At 39.4% G+C, this 22413-nt stretch overlaps 3 protein-coding genes across 3 annotated transcripts; 1 reads left to right on the top strand and 2 right to left on the bottom strand.

Moving 5' to 3' along the window:
- The first annotated feature begins 351 nt into the window (after window positions 1–351).
- On the top strand, window positions 352–9749 carry LOC135671110 (splicing factor Cactin-like). The gene is made up of 13 exons (XM_065179080.1): window positions 352–725; window positions 824–915; window positions 2986–3082; window positions 4166–4237; window positions 4374–4436; window positions 4538–4678; window positions 5207–5302; window positions 5959–6243; window positions 7253–7391; window positions 7478–7620; window positions 8682–8858; window positions 9004–9270; window positions 9376–9749. The coding sequence occupies exons 1-13, from the start codon at window positions 390–392 to the stop codon at window positions 9493–9495; spliced, it is 2028 nt and encodes a 675-aa protein (XP_065035152.1). The 5' UTR covers window positions 352–389; the 3' UTR covers window positions 9496–9749.
- Window positions 9750–10971: 1222 nt separating this feature from the next.
- LOC135671024 (protein ENHANCER OF LHP1 1-like) lies at window positions 10972–15976 on the bottom strand. Its single transcript, XM_065178920.1, has 13 exons — window positions 15839–15976; window positions 15057–15651; window positions 13749–14857; window positions 13418–13594; window positions 13200–13313; window positions 12883–12987; window positions 12655–12789; window positions 12512–12567; window positions 12302–12407; window positions 12109–12225; window positions 11899–12025; window positions 11688–11818; window positions 10972–11595 (listed from the first exon to the last, which is right to left on the bottom strand). The coding sequence occupies exons 2-13, from the start codon at window positions 15535–15537 to the stop codon at window positions 11095–11097; spliced, it is 3159 nt and encodes a 1052-aa protein (XP_065034992.1). The 5' UTR covers window positions 15538–15651; window positions 15839–15976; the 3' UTR covers window positions 10972–11094.
- LOC103993770 (WPP domain-interacting tail-anchored protein 1) lies at window positions 15706–21706 on the bottom strand. The gene is made up of 5 exons (XM_009413956.3): window positions 21536–21706; window positions 18164–18683; window positions 16884–18076; window positions 16532–16654; window positions 15706–16403 (listed from the first exon to the last, which is right to left on the bottom strand). Exons 2-5 carry the CDS (start codon window positions 18663–18665, stop codon window positions 16188–16190), a joined length of 2034 nt encoding a protein of 677 aa, XP_009412231.2. The 5' UTR covers window positions 18666–18683; window positions 21536–21706; the 3' UTR covers window positions 15706–16187.
- Between the last annotated feature and the right edge of the window lie 707 nt (window positions 21707–22413).

The raw sequence follows: 22413 nt of genomic DNA, 5'->3' as shown, positions 1-22413 counted from the left end.
GAAAGCCTCGAGGAAGCACTTCATTACTATGTTGTCCGCGTGCTTTTATGCGAATCATATCTCTACCGTCCCGTGCTGTTGATTTAATGGATCCTGATCGTCCGAGCCTTGAGTTAGACCCCGAGTTTGGTGCTACGGGCTCGGGCGATTTCCTCAACAAGAACGGGCCAACTCAGTAGCCTTTGGGCCGCAGATTAACTCGGTCCGTTACAGTCAGTGATCTTGATGCGAATCTTAACGACGTCAATCATGTCAGCACACATCTCTTAAAGTGAAACGAGTGGCAGATCACGCGTCGGGATGGACGTTCTGTAATAATAGCGAGTCCGGACTCGGCCAAGTCATTAAGGCGGTGCTTCCATACCTGCGGATTAGGAGGTTTCGATTCGATGGCCAAAGGCGAGGGCGATGGAAAGAGAGAGAGGCGGCGAGGGAGATCGCCATCGTCGGTTGACGACGATAAGTCTGAAACGGCGTCCGATTCGCCTCAGAGGAGGCGGCGGACCTCTTCCCATCGGAGGAGCGGACGCCGGAGCAGCGACGGCGACAGCAGCCGAAGGGGGCGGAAGAAGAGGAGCAGTGGCCGTCGGAGCTCCGACGATGATGGCAGCGATTACTTCGACTCCGGATCGGAGGACCGGCGGGGGAGACGGAAGAAGAGGTCGTCGAGGGATATCACCGATGAGGAGGTATTGGAGTACATGGCCAAGAAAGCCCAGAAGAAGGTGCCGTCCTTTTCTCTCCTCCACGCTTTATTTGCTTTGGGACTTCTTTCTAGGGTTTGTTGGAGTTCTCAAATCCCTTAAAATATTGTTTTCATTAGGCTCTGAAGGTTGCGAAGAAGCTCAAAGCAAATGCAGTATCTGGCTACTCCAATGATTCAAATCCATTTGGGGACTCGAACCTGACCGAGAAGTAACTTCTCTCTCTTTTTTTACTTAAGAAATTAATAATTAATTATATCTGATTGATAGGAGCTCTTCGTTTTTAGTCAGTGTGCTGTTTAGGGTTTAGTAATCCTTGCATAGAAATTGAGCATAGGAATTGTATAGCTTCATTTGCTAAGATGATAGTCACATAACTGGACTATTTTTGGTTCCGGTTCCTTTTTCTAAAAGATGATTGTTAGTTGAAAGTGAATTACATCACTTCTCCCACACATCAGCATAGAATTCTTTGACAGATTGAAACTTCGTGCTATCTGGGGTACAGTAAGTATGGTGCCTGATCTGGGAAGGATACAGTTGATTGTGTGGCCTTGTTATGGGACTGATCCTGGTTCAGCCATCAGAGTAAATGGAAACAGAAGAAATTTTGGATGATGCAAATTGTACCTGAAATTTACAATTATGTTGGTAGGAAATATATTACTCTGATCTGATTTCTAAGCATATAAAATGCCATGTCTGGTAAAGTTACGAAAGAAACATCAAGTTGTCTGTGCTCATTGTGTACTATATTTGTTGAGATTGTCAAGCTCTAAATTGCACATGAATACTAGGGCGGGTTATTTGGTGACTATTGGCTGTCCCATTTAGAAATAAATACCTAAATTATGGTAAGAGAGGTTATTATTTTATTCTAGCTAACAATTTGACCAAGTAGAGGTAAACATAGCGAAAAATGAACTAAATCAATTATTAGTCCATCAGAGGTAATGTGTCATAATCTTCATGTGTGCCACTTAACTGTTGTTTCTACATCCTATTTGAGTAAGAGTCACTACTAGGTTTAAATCTTTATGTGGGTAAGACTGTAAGATCACAGTCTAAAGCCAACTAAGACTAACTACAATGACAGGTTTCTACTTCCATTCACTTCATTCGGTTATTCCAAATACACTTTTCACTTGACCCAATATTAAAAACCAAATCATTTCCTTCTTGGGTCCCGTTTGAGCTAGTCTATTCTTGCAAAGTAACTGAATTGACTGGGATATATAGAACATTCTTTTGGAGTTTCTTATTCTGACTTCTACTTATTTTTATAATTGTCTATTCAATTCTAATAATCAGCTTGTGATATTCTTAGCTGCATTACTTGATTCACCAATAGGATGTGACAATCTGAAAATCGGAAGGGGCAAATTGACGTTGGCAACATGTGAAACCAAAGTTGTCAAACATTCCACACAATAAACACGATGATCACTGACAAATAATAGGACGAAACCTTAAAGGACTATGAGAAGAAGTTTATAACACTTCTGGGAGAGGTTTGTAATTGGAGATGCGAAAAGACAGAGGACTGAGGAAAATAAAAAGATGAAGAGCAACATTAGGACAATAATTTATGTACTAAGAAAACAAAATAAAGAGGCATTTTTCTATTTGTGTTGGGGGGGAGGTTTTACATTGAATACGTCAAAAAAGAGCACACAAAAGGGATTATAAGAGGATTGTAATCAGAAAAATTGAGGAGACTTAGGAAAACAAAAAATTACACTTTAATTTTTTTGAATAGTAACAGTTGTGATTGGTTGGTGGTGGCATGGGATTAGAAGAGGGTTGCGGAGGAGGGCTTTTGATGTTCTGAACCCTCATATGGAAGGTTTATCACATCAGCATTTTCATGTTGAAAAAGATTCTATGAATAGAAAGAAGCATGTAAAAATAAAAAGGTAACAGAAGTAGGTTTATCATGACTATTGACATGTCTTAATTATATTAGCAGTTGCTTGTGCATTCATCAAATTTGATATAGGCTTGGTGTATGCATTGGTAATTGAGATAATCACCCTTTTGGATATTTGAGTATAATCATATTTCTTGGATTTGTGTTTCTCAGTTCTTTATTTCTAAGAAAGATATAGTCTGGTCCCTTGGTAGGTCGTAATCTCTTCTACTTTGTTCTAGTATTAACAAGTGAGGTTTATTCTTTTAGAAGGCCTCTTTGGATGTGAAAGAAAGGAGCTTTTCTTCATAAGCATGCTATCATATCTCCTTTTTTTCATACTTATTACTTTGTTCATTATCATATTGGCAGGTTTGTATGGAGGAAAAAGATAGAACATGATATCACTCAAGGTGTACCTTTGGATATATCTGTAAAGGCTGAAAAGAAGAGGCAAAGAGAAAGGATGGTATGAAATTATCATGTACTACAACTGCATAATCATTCATATTTTATTTCAGTTTTGCTTGAATCAGTCAAAGTAGATTGCATAACATTCAATTCGGGTTAAGTAGTTATAAGTGTATAACATGATAGGCCAATTCCATAGTTTATTACAATATTTGCAATATGTACAAGATTTACCACTTCAGTCATTAATTTAAATGGAAACATAAGTTGACTGCTATATGCAAGTGCAGCTATGATTTTAGTTGGATTATATATATGGTACATCATGATCTGATTTAATTATCTATGTATAACTTCATTCAATTTACAGTTTCAGTCTTTGTTTGTGTTGAAACAGATTTTGAGTATTTGATTTTGCATATTTTGGTTGGTCTCTGAATATACTTCCTTTGGTTGTAAAATATCAGAACAAAACACAATCTTCCTCTTGAGCTTGACCTTGTTGATCTCTAGCGACCTTTCACCTCCCATTTGTCATTGGCTTTGGAGACCCAAGAATGAGTTTGACATGATTGTAACTCGACTGATTTGATCTCTAACTCCCTTCCACCTCCCATATGCCATTGGCCCTTTAGACCTGACAATGAGTTTAACCTGGTCAGTAATTTTCATTGTTGTTCTGTTCTGGCCTCTGTTATCTAGGTGTTCAGCATATAACTCTCCTGTGGCACCAGAAACGTTCTGGAGATAGATACGTAGATTTCTTCTTTCTTTACCTTCCTCATCAGAACTTCCATTTAAGCAAGATAATATTTCATATTATTACATCTATAAAGATATGACTATCTGACATAGAAAGAAAGATCATTTTGTATCCTATTAATGATATGCCTACTCACTTGGATGTTCCACTTTGAATATTGTTTGAAAAATTCTCATGAAAAAATTAACAGTATATGTTATTATGTTTTTTCTTTTTGCCTACTACAGGCTTGGGTATATTGTATACTGTAGTTTTTATGCATGCTTGAAAAGCTTTTATTTGCTTCTTAGTTGATTTTTAATCTTGGACAAGTACTTTTGGTTGCATATTTTGTGCATAGGTTTGTACCATTATAACAATATTTGCATGATGATGCAGGCAGAGATTGAGAAAGTTAAGAAAAGAAGAGAGGAAAGGGCAATTGAAAAGGCACAACATGAGGAAGAAATGGTTGGTTATGAATTCTGATTTTCTAAATATAACACACATTTCCACGTATGCGTGGATTCTTTTTCTTGAAAAGAAAAACTGACTAAGGATTGTTTTGTTGAGGCTGCTCATTCCTGTCTTTTGTAAAATGTTGCAGGCAATGCTAGCTAGAGAGCGAGCCCGTGCTGAGTTTCAAGATTGGGAGAAGAAAGAAGAAGAGGTGTTTATGTCTTTCTACATCACCACATTTTTACTACTCCTGATGTATACTTTCATGCAATGCTTTTATCTTCCAGTAATTTGGTTCACTTTTTTGAACAGTTCCATTTTGACCAAAGCAAAGTCAGATCTGGGATTAGATTGCGTGAAGGACGTTCAAGGCCCATAGATGTACTCACCAAAAATCTCAGTGGTTCAGAAGAGTTTGACATTGAACTAAATGAACCTTACATGGTATTCAAGGTAGATTTACCTCTTTGAACCTTTTTAAAAGAACACGCTGTCTGTTAATCTTTGGCATTTTAAAGTTTATTCCTGAATTCAAGAGAGAAAATATAGTAATGCTAAGGTTTATATTGATCGAAATAAAGTTAGTATGTATCACGCCCCCTTGAAGTTAATTTTTTGCTTCTTGTTATTGATGAGAACCTCATGGGGTTGCAATGGATATAATACACGCTCAATTGCTTTGAGAATTTTGATCGCCATGGCATGTCTCGATGCTCATTCCTTGGTCAACGTTTCCAAATTTTGCAGCACAAGTTAGGTACCAACAACTTCATTATGAATCATTATCTCTTAAAGACAAATTTAGTTCATTTAACTTAGGTTTAATCTGTTGTCAGTTGTCAATTGGCCATCACCAGCCAATATTACAGACACTGGAAATTAATATTTCTAATGTTGGAACCTTGGAGAAGGTCATTTTTCGGTAACTTCAGGTTGATAATTCCTTGTATGGTCAACATAATCAATTTGTTGAAAATGTAGGGGCTTACTGTGAAGGAGATGGAAGAGCTTCGTGATGACATTAAGATGCATCTGGATTTGGATAGAGCAACTCCAATGCATATTGAATATTGGGAGGTAAAGTCTTTGCTTCTTTTAAATAATTTTTTTGCCTACAGTATGAGTTCTGTGACCTACTCTCTTGTTCTCTCCCCCTTCTCTATCTTCCATTTGCTTGAAGGTGTCTTTGTTTGTAATTAGGTAATTCTTTTTCAAAGTAGGAACAGATTTAGTAATAGCTCATAAAACATCCTATGCGCCCAATCAGATTGGAGAAGAAACTCGTTGTGTATTCTTTTTCTGCAAAAGCGATCACATATCTATGTGCAGCCACCAGCACACCTAATTTATAATTTAGAGTGTCATAGAATTGGATGCATGATTGAATTGAATTTGGGTGAATAAAGGGTCAAGAAACATCAAGTTGAAGAAAAATGGAAAATATGTGATTGATATTTAGGCTTCCGATCATGGGAGCAGATCATTGAATCAAGAAAACCTGAAAATATGGGGGATTTTAATTCATCAAATCGTTGAAAGGAAAATGCAAATGTTTTATACTTTTATTCCATAATGTATATGCATATAATTGGTAATGTCAACACCAATATGGCAACTTTGGTGGGCTAATGGCCTTTCGTATTGTTTTTATCCCTTTTGAACAGTTCATTCTGTGTTTAATATTTTTATTTTATTATTTGAAACCTAATAAGTGGCATGCTTTTATGGAACAGGCATTGATGGTAATTTGTAACTGGGAACTTGCTGAAGCTCGGAAAAGAGATGCACTAGATCGAGCTAGAGTACGTGGTGAGGAACCACCTCCTGAGGTTCTTGCAGAAGAAAGGGGTTTGCACTCCAGCATTGAGGCAGATGTGAAGAATCTCTTAGAAGGGAAGAAGTTCAGGGATTTGGAGGCAATGCAACAACAAATTGAGTCACAAATGCGCTCAGGCACTGCCAAGGTTGTTGAGTATTGGGAAGCTATATTAAAACGCCTCCAAATATATAAAGCAAAGGTATACAGCCAGTTCACTGAAACTAGCCTTTTTTGCTTCTAATTTTCCATAGGCTTTTGTTTTAGATTGATAATTATTGATATTAATCATGACTTTAGACTAGAGTGTTGCTTATCATCTCAATTGGTCATCAAAGTCCTTTCTGTTAATTGCTATGTTTGTGTCATATTTTTTAAACTTTAAATTTCCCCTACTTGCAGGTTGTTGTGCCTTTTGTAGGCACTAGAATAGAAATTGTACTCTTGCTGACTATATCTGTTTTGCCTTCAAGTTTGAAAAAAAAAAAAAAGATTTGAGTTTGAGAAGTCTTTTCTTCTATATATTTTTAAAATTTTGCATTTTGAGGCCTCTGAATTCTATCCTTTCCTCTGAACTTGACGGGATTGTAAAATTCCCGAACGGCTTTTTGTCCTTGTTCTTCTAAGCAAGAGCTACTTAGGCTAAACATTGGTTTCAAAAGGTGTAGTGTTTCAAGAGGAAAACAAACAAATGAAACATCTCAAGATAAGGACGCCAGTGATAAAATATGATAGGAACATGGTTATGATAGATTTCCATGTCAATGAACTAAGATTTAAATATCACATGCCACCTTGTGCCCAGCCCTTCCATATCATCATACCATGTGTCCCTTCATGGGGGCACATGCAATTCATGTGCAAAGGTGCATTTGGGAAGGGAATGGTGGTGATTTGTTTCATTCACCAGTACAGATGGTCACACAGGACATGCCATCACACACCTCCATTTCCTTTTATTTGGCATGTGCCTACTTACATTGGCACGTGTTGCACTTATTTTTTTGATCATTAACAATGCTTACTTTGGAAAAATGACCTACTTCTCATATATTCTGTGTGAACTTGTCTATGATCTACATATATATTTAACACTAAAATTTTAGGGTGTTGTGTATATTGCAACATTTGTTGTGTATTTTAGCTTTTTCTTCATCAGTATAGCTCTGAATTTCTTGTTATGTTAGCTGAATGAAGGTCTAACAATGCAGGCTTGCTTGAGAGAAATCCATACTTCACTTTTAAGAAAGTATCTGCAACGTTTGGAGCAAGTTGCAGACGATGAACACCACTTAGAAGCACATGAAGATATAAGGCCTGAGGTGGAGGATGTAATGCATGATACAGAGGGTATAATTTTCTTCTGAATTTAATCTTTCTTAGAATCTCTTTTTAAAAGATAAATCTTTTTGCTTATGTTGTAATTTTATAATTAGATTCCAAGCCTTATTCTCCTGAACCCATAATTGAGGAGCCAAGCTGTGAACCTGAAGAAGAACTAGGCTCCTTTTCACCTCAACTCTTGCAAGGCGATGAAGATGATGAAGCAATTGATCCTGAAGAAGATAGGGCAGAGCTGGTAATGATACTTCCTTGTAGCTTCTACAGTTTTATCTTTACTTGAAATTATGCTGAGGAACATGTCATTGATGGATCAAGCCTAGAATTCACCTCAATGGCTCATTTTTATTCTTGATATCCAAGGTATGCAATACCGTGCCATACCGGTGTTTCAAAGTTGGCTCGGTACGGTACGGTACCATATACCGAGCGGTACACTAAGGCATATTGAGCAGTACACCAGGGCGTACCGAGCGGTACACCTAATTTAAAATATTTCTCTCTCTACTGTAGGACTGTAGCACTGCTACAGTTAGCACTGTAATACTGTAGCACATTAGCGGTCCGCGTACCGGTATACCGTCGGATCGGTATGTACTGCTCATACCAGGCGGTACCATTCAAAATTGCATACCATGTTGATATCTCATATAGGCTAATTAGATATCGATGAGATAATTAATCAGGAAAAAACAATGACTTATGTATCCATTTTTAGTAATTTGGATGGCTAATACAGAAGAGATAATGACTTGTACATAGCTGTCTCAGAATTTGGGAAAAATATAGCATATTACTGTCAGGAAAAGAAGTACAAGGACTATAGAGGTTATATGAAATATGCCTGATAATTCCCTGTACTTTATACCATTCGACCAGTGAAGTCAGTTATCCAGTCTGAATCACAAGGTTTGCAATTCAAATGAGAGACCCAAGGTTAGTGCAGTCCTGATAGATTGTATGTTGCTTGGGGCATGAGATTCATTTTCATGCAAAACAAATGCTGTGTTTGGCCACCGTCGACCATTATCTGTCAAATTTTGATTCTGATTGGTGAGTCTTGACCCTAACTCCCTCCAAGTTTTGATTTTTGTCAGTTCAGTTATTTGATGGTTTAGGCAGATTTGACAAAAAGGATCAGTAAGATTGCCCAACTGATGGTGTGATCAGTGGTACACTGCTACCCAAAATTTGATTTATTTCAATGAACTTTCTCACTTAGCATTCTCTTATTGGATTACTTTCTGATGTCAAAAGGTTATTGATTATGGTTAAGAATGGGAAACGTATTTCTTGCAGGAGCGGAAACGTGAGGCTGTAGTAATAGAGCAGCAAAGAAGGATTCAGGAAGCAATAACTGCAAAGACAAATACACCTGAAGATAGCATGGAACTCAAAGCCATGAAAGCCATGGGAGCTATGGAAGAAGGTGATGCAGTTTTTGGTGCTGGTGCTGAAGTGACCCTGGATTCACAGGTTCAAGCTCACTCTTATTTAGAAAGGTTCAGAATATTGCATGTTGATGGTGCTGAAGTGGTGCATGCACTGCCTTTTGCAAAAGATATGCCCCTTTTTTATCTGCTTACGTGAGACTGACTTTTTGACATCTTTTTCCTTCCAGGTGTACTGGTGGCATGACAAATATCGGCCAAGAAAACCCAAGTACTTCAATCGGGTTCATACCGGATACGAGTGGAATAAATATAACCAGACCCATTATGATCATGATAACCCTCCACCGAAGATTGTACAGGGATACAAGTTCAATATCTTTTATCCTGATCTTGTTGACAAGACGAAAGCACCTGTGTACACTATTGAAAAGGACGATAGCAATGGTGAGACATGTCTCATAAGATTTCATGCGGGACCTCCCTACGAGGATATTGTGAGTGTCATTTTTCTCAAGCTGCTAGCATCATGTTCATTTCTGGATTTTTATCATTTCAACAATTCCTTATTTTACCTGATTGCTTTCTGACACATTTAACAGGCCTTCCGCATTGTCAACAAGGAATGGGAGTATTCTCACAAGAAGGGCTTTAAATGTACATTTGAGCGTGGCATTCTGCATCTCTATTTCAACTTCAAGCGGTACCGCTACAGGAGATAATTCCTGCTTGGTTGAAGGAATTGAAGGAGGAAGACAGGAGGAAGGAAAAACTTTTGGACAAACTTCTTATAATCACACACGGGTGCTTACAGGGATTGTTATAAGATCGTAAGCCAATGGATTTTATTCATCTGGTAATACCTGGTAAATGTCTTTGCATTAATCTTTCTTTCCAGTCAGGATGAAGCCAAGTTGTGTCGTCTGTTCATATAAAATTTATATATCATTAAGGTAGATTTTAAATTTTTTTTTTCTTTTTTGTTTGTTGAATTGCTCCAATGTCTGGACTTGGCTCATGCAATTGTTCAGTTTGTGATTGCCTTTGTGCAATCTGCCATTATCCAAATCTTTAGAGGGCATCGGCGCTGCGTCGATGAAGTCTATTGTCGTCACACTGTGTTTGTGATGATACAGATACCACCGTTGCCTGCTGAGAAACTAAACAGTGGTTACGGTAGTGTTTGTTGGTGTAGTGCTATGCAAAGCAACAATTTTGCTCTACGCAACTAGTTTTATGATTACACCATGCGAGGGGATTGGTCTCTCGGGCGGGCAAAATTTCATTGATTTATCCGACTCTTGTGATTACAGCACATGTATCTATTGGTGAACGTACGCGGGACCATTACTGCTTTAGATGGAGTTAATTATAACTCCTGTAATTAGTTATTTTTTGTATTTTAATTTTTATACTTTAAAAAATTATATTAATTTTTTTTATAATTACGAAAATAAAATATTTAAGTTTATTTATCTTAATATCATTGATTTTATCAACAGAAACACAAAAATAAAAAAGTAATGTTAACTTCCTAATCAGTGGTAATGGATGATGACGTCGATGGTAGCGGATAGCATTGGTGGTAGAGGACGACGATGTTGTTGAGAGCTGCACTGTAGGTGATTGTTGTGGATGAGGAGAGCGACAATGAAAACCGCTCTGTATTTATGTCGATGTCGATGCTCGAACGGCATCGCTTAGCAACTATGTTAATGCCAACACAAATGTAAAGTGACGTCGCTATGCATCAATGGCTCTTTCATCCTTCAAAAAACTATATTGACACCGATGTAAATACAAAACAATTCTTTCATCGCTCGACAACTGTGTCGAACGATGACACTGATGCAGATGCCGAGCAACCCTTTCGTCGCTTAACAATTATATCGACAATGATACAGATATAGAACAATAAAAAAATCGTTCGACAACTACATTGATATCAATACAAATACAAATACCAAATGACCCTTTTTTTGCTTAACAATTGCATAACGTAAATACAAAACCCTCACCTCTCGTCAACACTCTTTTCGTCTACAATAACCACTCATCCACTACCATTAACTAAAAAATTAAAATTATTTTTTATTTTTATTGATAAAATCAATAATATTAAGATAAATGAACCTAAATATTTTATTTTTATAACAATATGAATATCAATATAATTTTTTATATAAAGATCAAAATAATAAAATAACTACGAAAGAGCCTCAATAAAAAAACAAAAAGAATGCATTAAAGGATCCTTCAACACTTGTACATTAGCCAGAGACTCGGAAAGAAAGCTAGTGAGATCGACTTGGACCGCATCACTATTTCTGAACCTTCACCTTCTTATTGCTGGACTTTCCATCCTTCTCATTCTCGGCTCTCTTCATCTTTCGGATGGACTCCAGAAGAGACGCTCTCTCCTGAGGGCTGGCTGTTTTAGCAAATGGATTCGTCGGCCCACGGGACTGTACCAGGTTGGTTCTTCCCTTCAAATCCCCTTCTTCCATCGTACTGCTGCTAGGCATCTGACCCTTATCGTTCCCTTCATGCTTCCCAGAATCGCTTGATGGCGGCTTCGGCTTCGGCTTTACACCCGCTGTTGCGTCTCCATCACCGGCGTCCTTGCAAGCTTCCTTTCCTCCTGCCTTCTCTTCTATCGCGTCTCGCCTTGGGAAGCGTGGGCAAGACAAAGATGATGGTGTCAAAACCGGCGCACCGGTTCTAATGGTGTCGGATGAAGATGGCACATTGTTCGTAATGGTACGTGGAGAGGCAACACATGGAATGGCAGCCGGCGTTCTACATCCGTTGAACAATCTCTCCTGAAAGCACATTGTTTGTTCACCAAAAGCTGTGAGAAAGGCGGCGACGAGCAAGATGATAGCTTGGCGGAGAGGAAGAGGAAAGGGATCACCTCCAGTATGCCACTGAACCGTTCTGCCAGTATGGGAAGCTTCAGCGCGGTAACCAGCTTTATCGCACCTTTGACTGATTTCTCCAGGGAGAGCGACTTAGCCAGCTCAGTGGCCCTCACGAGCTTATCGCCTGCAATTGCCATCACAAGAAACAGTGTTGATTGCCAACCATGTCCATCACACCGAACCTTTAACGCTTGGTCTTGTTACCATTGCAACAGCTAGCAATGAGCCTCAACATGAACCGGTCAATGGCAGCTTCCGTGTTGAAGGCTTCGTCGTCAAGCGCAGTGGTATCCAGACCCGCCATGGCCATTTCTTGGATCTTCTTCTGGGTCTGGGTTTCGGGAAGTCCACAAGAAATGAGCAAGTGAGCGGCAGAACGGGCAGCTGAAACAGAGGGAGGTGAAAGGGATGGACCTGTGAGAGATGCAACTGGCTCATCATGAGCTCACTCTCGAGATCCGCAGCACCTAGATCGGAAGAGGCAAGAGGAAACGAAAGGCTGAGCAGCTCGAGCACAGGCTTCGGCATCACCTGGCACAAAAGGATACCGTGTTAACTGCAGGAGACAATGGTAAAGGATTAAGCAAAGCAGATTGGATCTCTCTACCGTTGGGTAACAATTAGGAGATTTGCATATGATACAGAATAGCTTGCTTGCATTTAACCCCACTATCCAGTGAGTTTCGTCCTCCGACTGCCTTGTTTTCTCAGCGCTGCAACCACAATCATGTCAGTGCTACACATCACAACATTGTCTTTAATTTGCCTTCGACAGATAAATAAAACAATGTTCATGAAAGTAGCAAAGGAGGAACACCTGAAGACCGGAAGCCAACTGCCTCCATATTGGTGACTGAAAACTCTGAGCACTCCCTGCAAAGACTCACCGATCAGGTATGTTTCCTATGAGTTGAGGCAAAAGTAAGAAGATGATCATGTTAGGGTGTAAGTTTAGCAGACCTTGGAATCATATGAACTTAGTTGTCCTTCCTCACTGAATCCAAACCATGTTAAACAAGAGGTTGGACTCAACGGTAGGCGGCCTTCGAAAAGCTTGGCTCCCTCCGATATGTTAAGCACTAGAACGTCTAGCATCTGCTAATCATTAGAGTATCGTAGAATTAGATAGCCGGAGAAACCAATACTTAAGTATCAACCTTACTGTTCTATTGATCATTGTGTACAAACCTGATCTCCTGATGAAAGACATTCTGAAGCATGAGTAACTATTGCCAATTTATCCTCGTAACCAGCTGCAGTCACCACTGGACCATTAAGGCAAAGGATATGTCTCTACAACAATATCAATCAACAAATAAGCAAAGATCACCAGGTAATGATGTATGCTGAAACATAACAATCTGGGAGAAGGAAACAAGAATAGAGTTTCGTTAAGTGCAAATTCGAAGCACTTAATGAAACTCTGAGAGAGTTGATGTTGCAAGGATCCTTTATAGAAAGGATGATGTTAGCATATGTGACATGTGAAGTTGTGTGTCGCGCACCTGCAAGCCACCCTCTGTGAAGATACGTAGGAGATTAAGATTAGTAATAGCAGCCACCCAACCAGTACCGAGTGCCACAGCCTTCACTTCCTCTCCTTCAAACCTCATTAACCACTAGAATCACATGAAATAGCAAAAAACCAGTGAAATCTTAGAGAGAAAAGAAAGAACATGTTAATTGCAACTTCAAATGTTTGTAATAGCCAAATAGAGATTACCTCGCTGTTGTTGGCCCAGCTACTAAAAGGACGATACATAAGAGTACTCATGTTCTTTTCACCTTTGCATGGATTTGAGAAGACGCTTCCATTTTCGTTCAGAGCAGCCATTGTGAAACCAAAGTAATCAGTCATGGCAGGAACCCTGGGACCTCTTCCAGTATCATGGAAATCTACCTACGAAACATAAACAATTGAGAAGATCATCCATTTGATCCACCAAAGAAACATCGGTATAAACATGTACAGCTCAAATTGATGAATGATACTTGCAGTTGTGAAAATTATAGATCGTGTAGAGGATTCTAATGATGCAAGAACTTTTCATCACCTCTACGTGGGAGTAGCCCTCGTTTTCGATTGTGGTGATACTTCCAAGCATGTTGTAGACAAGAAAACGTCGCTTCCCGGTCTCCGCAGGAGTGGAACCTGGTTGAAATGCCTCCTGCATGTTAGGCCTTGTGGAGTTGGATGAGCTTGCATTGCCTTCTTTCCAGTCTCTCGTGTGCTTCTTGTGCTTAGCAGCACTTCTCTTTCGCGATTCTATCTGGCGCAGCAGTCCGTCCTCCCCATCGCTATCTTCATCGCAGATCTCATCAGATATAGATTGTTTCCTTGATCTTTTGTGGCCGAATGGAGCCGACTCACCATGACTCTCCTCGATGGCATCATCCAAGCTCCCAGAAGCGCTTGGAGTCTCATCATCTTCATCAAATAAAAGAAGCCTATTTGTGCCTCTTGCCTGTAGATCTGCAGCACCATCCGTCGGGGATTTCATGCATGACGGTACTGGAGATTCCCAGATGCCAATCTTACCCATAACATCAATGACGGCTAAAGCATTCCCGTTTTGCTTCCATGCCAAAGAGCAGATTCTATCATCAATTTTTTGTCTTTCGATGTCCTGCCTCAGATCCACATCCCAGATGAGGACCTGCTTGTCCAACCCAGCAGTTGCCATGTACTTCCCACTGGGAGACCAGGCCAGGAAGCAAACAGGTCTCTCATGGTCTCCTTTCAAGGTGAACATCTTCTCGGCTGTGTCTCGGTCGTACATTACCACATCGTTCTTCAACCCTGGGACAGCCAAAGTTTCGCCATTGGGGCTCCAGCTTAGCACATTAATCAGCGAGGCATCTGCGTCACAGTTAGGCGCGATGGCCTTCAGGGTGTGCATCTGTTTCCCCGACGAGAGCTCCCAATATATGACAGTACCGAACGTGTCCACGGACGCCAAGAACTCATTCGACGGATCGAAGGATAGGCCGGTCACAGGCCCCCTGTGCCCCTTGAGCACCTTGGAGATTGTGTTGTCTATGGTTGCAATCAGTTTGATGCCGTCGTCGTCACCGGCCGCGGCCAACAAGCTTCCGGATTTGTTGAACGCGAGAGATCGGATCGGCAAGGTGAACCGTGTGACATTGCTCTGGAACTCTCCATCTGACCAAACAAATGCGAAATCCTTAGCAGAGTGAAGTCACAAACCCCCAAATGGAACTTCTTGAAATCAAATCTCTACTATTATTATGATCTACCGGAAACCCTTTATTGATCGCAAGTTCTGGTCGCGACCAAACGATCTCACGAAACGAAGCCTTGGAGAAGGACGCAATCGAAGAGGAGGACGAAGATGGCATACCTGGGAAGCTGTAGATCTTGACGGAGTGGTCGATGGATCCGGAGGCAAGGGAGTTGGAGCCGGGACTGAGGGCGAGGGCAGTGACCCCGTCCTTGTGGTCGCGGACCTCCTTGGCGAGCTTCGGCGGATGGGAGGCGTCATGGATGGAGACGGAGCGATCGGAGGCGTTGGACGTAACGAGGTGGCGGCCGTCGGCGTCCCACAGGATCGAACAGAGCGCCGGTGACCCGATGCCCTTGTGCGCCTCCCGGAGCTTCAGCGATCGCTTCATGACGACCCTCTTCCTCCAGGTCGTCTTGTTTGGGTGAGGGTTTGGTCGGCTATTAATTACAAAGGGTAGGGTTTCTGGCGCGAAAATTGTTTCGGAGGGAAGCCCATTTTGGCGGGAGCAACAGGTTTTGGTTTCGTTCGCGGCGTCGGGGATGTCGAACTTTCTCGTACATTGCACGTGATTTGAACTTGGACTCGTGCCTCGATTCATTCCAATTTGGTTGGATCAGATCTGGTCAACTTTGATCCATAAATAAAGTTGGACCTGAATATGATGGATCAAAGATTCCAAAAGATGCAGAGAGACGTCATGGTCCAGTTTGCCCTACAAAGAATAAGCTTACTTCATATAAGCACTATTTTAGAGATATAACTGATATGCGTGCCAATGCCAATGCCAATGGTATTAAATGTGCTTTTGTAAACTTAATACACATCAAATTGACGCATGAAAAAGCATGCGATCTACAAGAAGTATGATTGCTCTTATACCGACTCAAAAAGCATGATACCTATCAAGAATAGAATGCAGACAGCCTTGGAGCTTGAAAGAGAACAGAACTTTTCATGATCCTCCCCAGTTCCTGCGACATTTTTTTCCTGCTGCATTGTCTGACTAATGACACAAATTTGGTGGCAGATCAAACACCAAGCTACCTTTCTCAACACGAAACAAAAAAAGAACGTAACAAGCAGAACTAAACATCTGAGAACCTGTAGTAACTTTAGTCCATCTTGACAAGAAAATGTTTGTTAGTAGAGCATCAAAGTTGAAGGCGGGATCATAGTCATCAGATGGAGAATTTACGGGTTGCATCTCATGATTATCATGTGTGGAAGTGGCGAATTTGTCTGATACCCTCACGCGTGATTGCGTACTTGTTGATATTGGTAGAATGTGAGGATTGCAATAGATACAATGAGGACAGCCATGAAAAGATACTTTGGATCAAGATGTGCTGGTTCTATGGTCCTCACTGTCTCAATCTTGGAATCGCCACCTGAGGATTCCTCCGCTGAAACAGTCATCTCTGCACTCTTCTCACTAACGGGCACAGCTGCTATGGGCTTCTCTACCTGATAACATGTAGTTGCAGGTTAGTACTTATTGAAAAGAAGCACTTCAAATTTTTAGTCTTAAAGAAAGAAAGCTTTGAGAGCCCAAACAAGGGCTTAAACCCAAAAAAAAGAAAGGGATGACCTACCCAAGAACCCGTAGTTGAAGACTCTGTCAATGCTTCCACATTGTAGCTCAAAGAAGTATGGGCATTTTCTTTTGTTTTGCATTTCTCAGCCAGGATCTTGTTCTTTTTCGTTAATGCAGTTATCTACAAAAAAAAAAGACATGGCTTAATGAAATGATAACCACATTTGTAAATAATCAACATGTCCTCAGCTACAAATAAAAAAAAAATAGTAAAATAACAGCACCCTTCACAAATAATCAACACGTCCTCCACATTTTACCAGAAAGGTTTACTCCACTTATTTGGCATCAACTCCAGAGATCCACTGCCGAACAGAACTGTGAATAACAAAAGAAGAAAAGAGCCGTACCTGTGACTGAAGGCGTTCTCTTTCCAAGGCTAGTTTCTTGACCAGATCACTGATAGTTTTTGCCCGAATACCAATGTCTTTAGCAATGGCTGTTTTTGCACCCTCAGCTTGTTGCAGGGACATCTCTAAATATTCTAATCGTCCTCTTAGGAAACCCAGCTCTTCATTTAGTTCTAAATTAGTTTCGGTTAACAGATTAACCTTAGATTCAGCACTCTCTGCCCTACTTTCTGCTTTTGAGACCTTTGTTTTGAGATTCTCGATCATATTTTGCATGTCAGAAATTGCAGCATATAATCCATTCTGTTGCTCTTCAAGTGCTTCAACAGATGCCTTTGCATGCTCCAACTGAGTATGTAATTCCTGGCATCTCCTCTCTAAAAGGTTTGTCTTTTCAGATCCACTATTTCGAAGAAAAAAAAGCTCTTCATTTAGTTCAACATTAGTTTTACTCAGTTCAGCATACTTTGCTTCTGCAATTTCAGCTCTGCTTTCAGTTCTCAAAACATTAGCCTTGAGACCCTCAATTACTTTTTCCACCTGACTGAGTGCAGACTGCAGCGCACTCTGTTGTTGCTGACTTGTTCCAACAGAAGCCTTTGCCAGCTGCAACTGGGCATCAGACTCTCTAAGCTTCTCCTCAAGTGTTCTCACCTTGTCCTTCAGAGACAAGATTTCAGAACTAGCCAGCAAGCTTTCATCTTCAGCTTTCAACCCACTTGCTCCTCTTTCTTTTGACGAGATTAAATCAAGTTCTGCATGAGTCAACCTCTCCTTGGCAGCTTCTTCAGCATGTATTTTCATCAAACTTTCCTGCAACTTTGATCTCATCTCATGTTCCCGATGTTGTGAACTATTTAGATTAAGTTGAAGAACCTGAACTCTTCCAGCTAATTCTTCGGAAGTACCCAAAAGTATCTCAGCAGCATTTTCAGCCTCAAATGCCCTCTCCAAACATATTTCCATCAACTCTTCCATGCAGTATAGCTCTCTTTCTGCATAATGCAGTTTCAGCTTAAGATCCTCCTCACTATATCTTAAATCTGAAAGCTTTTTTTCAAAATCCAGTTCTCTGGCCAATGATTTCTCCAACATTTGTAAGACATGCCTTTGTTGGTCAAGACTCTGCGGTTTCAACTTTGTGCTGATGGATGACAAATGACCATTGTCAGGTTCTTCACTTTCATCAGTCCCTAATTGCACGGATTGAGGAAATTAATGGATTCATTCATGCTATTATGCACAAAAGAATAAAGCAAAAGTACAAATGGACAACTCACTGGTTTCACAATGGCACAAAGCTAGAGTTCTTATGAACGTCGATGACTGATCTAGTATATCAGCAACTGAATCTTGCAACTTCTTCACAGATTTTTCAGCATCATGCAACTTCTCTTCTGCTTTAGCAGCAGATTCTTCAAAGTGCTCATTTTGAGAAACTTGTTGATGGGCCTCTATGATTTCAGTTTGTAGCAAGCACATGAAGCTTTGTAGTTCTTTGACCTCCATGTCTAAAATCCCAGATAAAATATCAGATTCAAAGGCCTTCATAACAGACTCATCTGAGATGTCTTTGTATTCCATGCTCACAGCTTCAAAATCATTGGCTCTATCAACTACTAGCATCAAGAGTATCTCCAAGTTTAGTAGCTTCTCTGAAGAATATGCAATATCAAGTTCTACTCTTGTCAAAGCCTCGAATCCATTTCCTCCATTCATTCCCTCTCCACATAGTGAACCATCCTCTTGCAAACAATTATCATCGCAATCATCAGTAGCCATGATCTGATTATCCTTTTCCTACAAGAACAACAACAAACACCATAAATCTGATCATCCTTCTCCAAAAGACAAAAAACGATGTCATGAATCCACAAGATCCAACAGCATGAATAGTACATAAATGAGGATGGAAGAGAGGAGGGACGGGGTAGAGAAACTCAAGAAGGTACATGGCCAATGTAAAATGACTATCATACCAAACAGTTACAGCAAGTTCGCTCTATCACAAGAAACCATGGTCTAAAAAACCATCTGGACCAGTTTGAAATGGGCAGTAAACATCAATCAATGGAGAACTACACTGCAGACCAACCAATTTCGGTTGATCCAGGTCCAGTTCAGGGTTTTTATATAAAGACCCTTTATTAATCATTTAAATCCCTCTCCCTTATTCGATCAACAGGTCCAAGCCACGTGCTATCCCTCATGCCACCCGCTTGTCTGCTGCCATTGGCCCACCAGGTACCTCTCCTTCTCTTCCAACTCCTCTCCTCCTCCTCCTCCTCCTCCTCCTCCTCCTCCTCCTCCTCCTCCTCAATGTTAACCGATGTGCCGACATTATACTTTGTACCAATATGACGGTACATACCATATCTGTATGGTTCTACCAACAGCCAACGCAAGGTCAAAATAAAACAAGAAACAAGACATCAGTTAGCATCTTGGTTTAGGAATATGCAGCATTTGGACTTAGCAAAGTTGAGATAAGACAGTTCCAGCTAGTTGGCTAGTTGATGGATAACACTATGCTTGCTCATAATACCCAATCTTTTGTACCTTGTCACATTAGTTAAACTCGATCACATATATGATGATGTGATCTTGGGCTCTCTTGTTTCCTTGGTTAAAATCTTGTGGCAATAGATGCTTTAGAGGGTGAACTGTATCAAGGCAATAACAGGATTATCAAGAAGCACAACCATGTGAGTTAAGCAACTGACATAGTTTTTGGTGCTAAATTAACAGGGGCAGTGTGAAGCTTGGAGCCACGAAAAATGGCAAGATAAAAGTCTTCTGCATGCACTTGAACTTTTCCTTCTAGCTGCATCCCTTTGTCTAGCTTAATTTAGCTTGGTAGAGCAATAACTCAAACTCAGGGTTGAACTGTACATTAACCATCCAGCTGCATCACAAAATCTGCTCTAGCTATTGACATGCAAGTCAATCTTCATGGTCTCATCCTGAGACAATTGCTCAACTCAGTAACTTAAAGACTTGGTACTTCTCTCTGACATCCAACACAACTTGCTCACTTATATTAATTTATATTCAATTTCATGAGGCTCCAAATGAACCCATTGATAATAAATTTTGTGATATCAGTTAATAAACAATCACCATATCAATTTTTTAATGTTCACTTAGTTAACACTAACTCGGGGAAATATCGTAGAATGTACTCCTGTCAACGGTGTATTATTTTTTCAGAAATATGCTCCAATACTATACATACATATATATATATATATATATATATATATATATATATATATATATATATATATATATATAAATAAAGGCTTAAATTAAACAATGATGTCAACAAAGATCGTATGGTGAATTGAAGAGGACCTAATATCAAATGAAGAATAAGAGAGTGACTGTACATCAAAGATAACAAAATTAGTTTCAATTCTATGAAACTAATCTATCCACACAACCCTTGATCCCACTTTATCATGGTCATGAAATAAAAATCATAGTATCTTTAATGAAGAATTTCTTAGTGAACCAAATGTAGCAGACAATGTTTTAGAAATGAAATCAATCTAAAATATAAGAGACAAACTTATTTCAAGACGTTAAGAGCTTGATTTCTCTGGTCTTAAAAGTAAAGTAATACAATTAGATCTTTTTAATGTCTTACAAGCATTACCGCACACACACGAAAAGAAAAAAAATAAGAAGATGATGATGATGATGAAACATAGTTGGTTAATACTGAAACATAGTCAAGTAAGTTCTACTGAGGTATTCCTTCGGTATTGCTTCTTTTAGGGATCCTAATATCGGAAAGTAATGGGGATATTTAGGACTGTTTGATTTTAAGTTTTCTATTTTATTATTTAGTACAATAGAAAAGAAAACCAAGAACTTTTAACCTATTTCCACTTAGTTTTGGTAGTAAATTTTCTCAGAGTCGATCAGTTCCTTTTCTTATCATGATTATTATTCTATCACTGACAAAACTTTTCAAAAAAAGAAATCTTCAAAGTGGTTCAAGCTCCTCTGACAGGCTTGTCGCGAAGAAATATGTACTAAGCAGTGCTAGAACAATGCCTTCTAGGAAGAAAGAACCTTACCAGTATTTTCTTCCTTATAAAATATTCTAGCCTATATATTTAAATATGGAACTTCCAACCAATTTCTGAAACCATATCATTAAGAACCACATGAAAAAAAAAAATTGTAGATTGGTCATTTTCAGGAAACACTGATCATTGGCAACACTAATTGGCAGGGCCTAATTCTCTGGCTGTACTTGGAAGGTGGACGACGATGACAAGAACCACTTGGTTGGACAAAGTCTAAGACAAAGTATACTCATTTCGGCCACTTGGACACTCACAGAACATAAGTCTGCCTCCGAAGCAAACAGCGGTCATCCTATCCTCGGATTTCGCACTTAAGATCATATCCATATTAGATTGTTTTTTACTCGACGAAACCTCTCTAATCCCCGACACGATGATAGCGAGTCAATTTAGACATTCGCACACTCAAAAACGATTATATATCTATATATAACACTGATTAATCCATTGACACTATCCGAACGAACGATTGCATCGATATCGTTCAATCTTAAAACCAAAATTGGAATCCAAAGAGAACCACAGAAACAGCGCAAGAAGATCACGAGAACTTACGTCGCCTTGAGGGCGAATGACCACCGGAGCAAGAAGGAACCGGCTCGATTCGAACGCCAAGGTTCTTCTTCGACCTAGGGTTTCAGCGGGGTATTGGGAATCCGAAGCTGAAGGCGGTGCAGGAAGCAGTGGCTCGCCGACGCCGACCTTTGTGCGATCGGGTCGGGTTGCGACTAAGGGAATGGGCCGGATCGGATGCTGGATCAAATCGGTTGCGGGTGATCAATCGGATATTCCATGTAGACTTGCAAATATTCGGTCCTCCAAAATTTAATATATAATAAATAAGATTAAACACTGATATATATTTGGCATTAGTTTATGTATATATATCTAAAATATTTTTGATACTACTATTATCATAATATTCTTTAAGGGATATTAATGTTATCACTTTAACTACAAACGATATGGAAATGTTGGATATGCGCTAATGTAATCAGATTGTGAGATGTTCAGAGTCTCCATTACTAATTAAGCCCCGTAAATATTTAATTTTAAATATAAAATATTTTTAAAAGTTATTTTATATTATATTATTATTATTAATTGAATTGATTATAAAAAAATTATTAGAACACAGTAAAAAAATTTCACAATATCTTATTACTAACTTAAATATCGAAAAAAATCTCATCCGATCTCGATCTTTTTATAAGTAAAAATATACTGTGCATGTGCACTCAAAACCAAATTAGACTAATTTGATCAGCATTAATATATATATATATATACATATATGTATGTATATACATGTATATATATATATATATATTCAAATATTAGTATATATTAAATTTAAATTTAAGTTACCAAGGTTGAGTTGTTAGGGATTTGATAATACTGTATATAAGGATTTAAATGTTAGTCATACACAT

This window comes from Musa acuminata, chromosome BXJ1-1 (genome assembly GCF_036884655.1).
Source record: "Musa acuminata AAA Group cultivar baxijiao chromosome BXJ1-1, Cavendish_Baxijiao_AAA, whole genome shotgun sequence".
Taxonomy (NCBI): domain Eukaryota; kingdom Viridiplantae; phylum Streptophyta; class Magnoliopsida; order Zingiberales; family Musaceae; genus Musa; species Musa acuminata.
The sequence above is the reverse complement of the archived record's forward strand: the minus strand, read 5'-3'. Positions and strand labels throughout refer to the sequence as shown.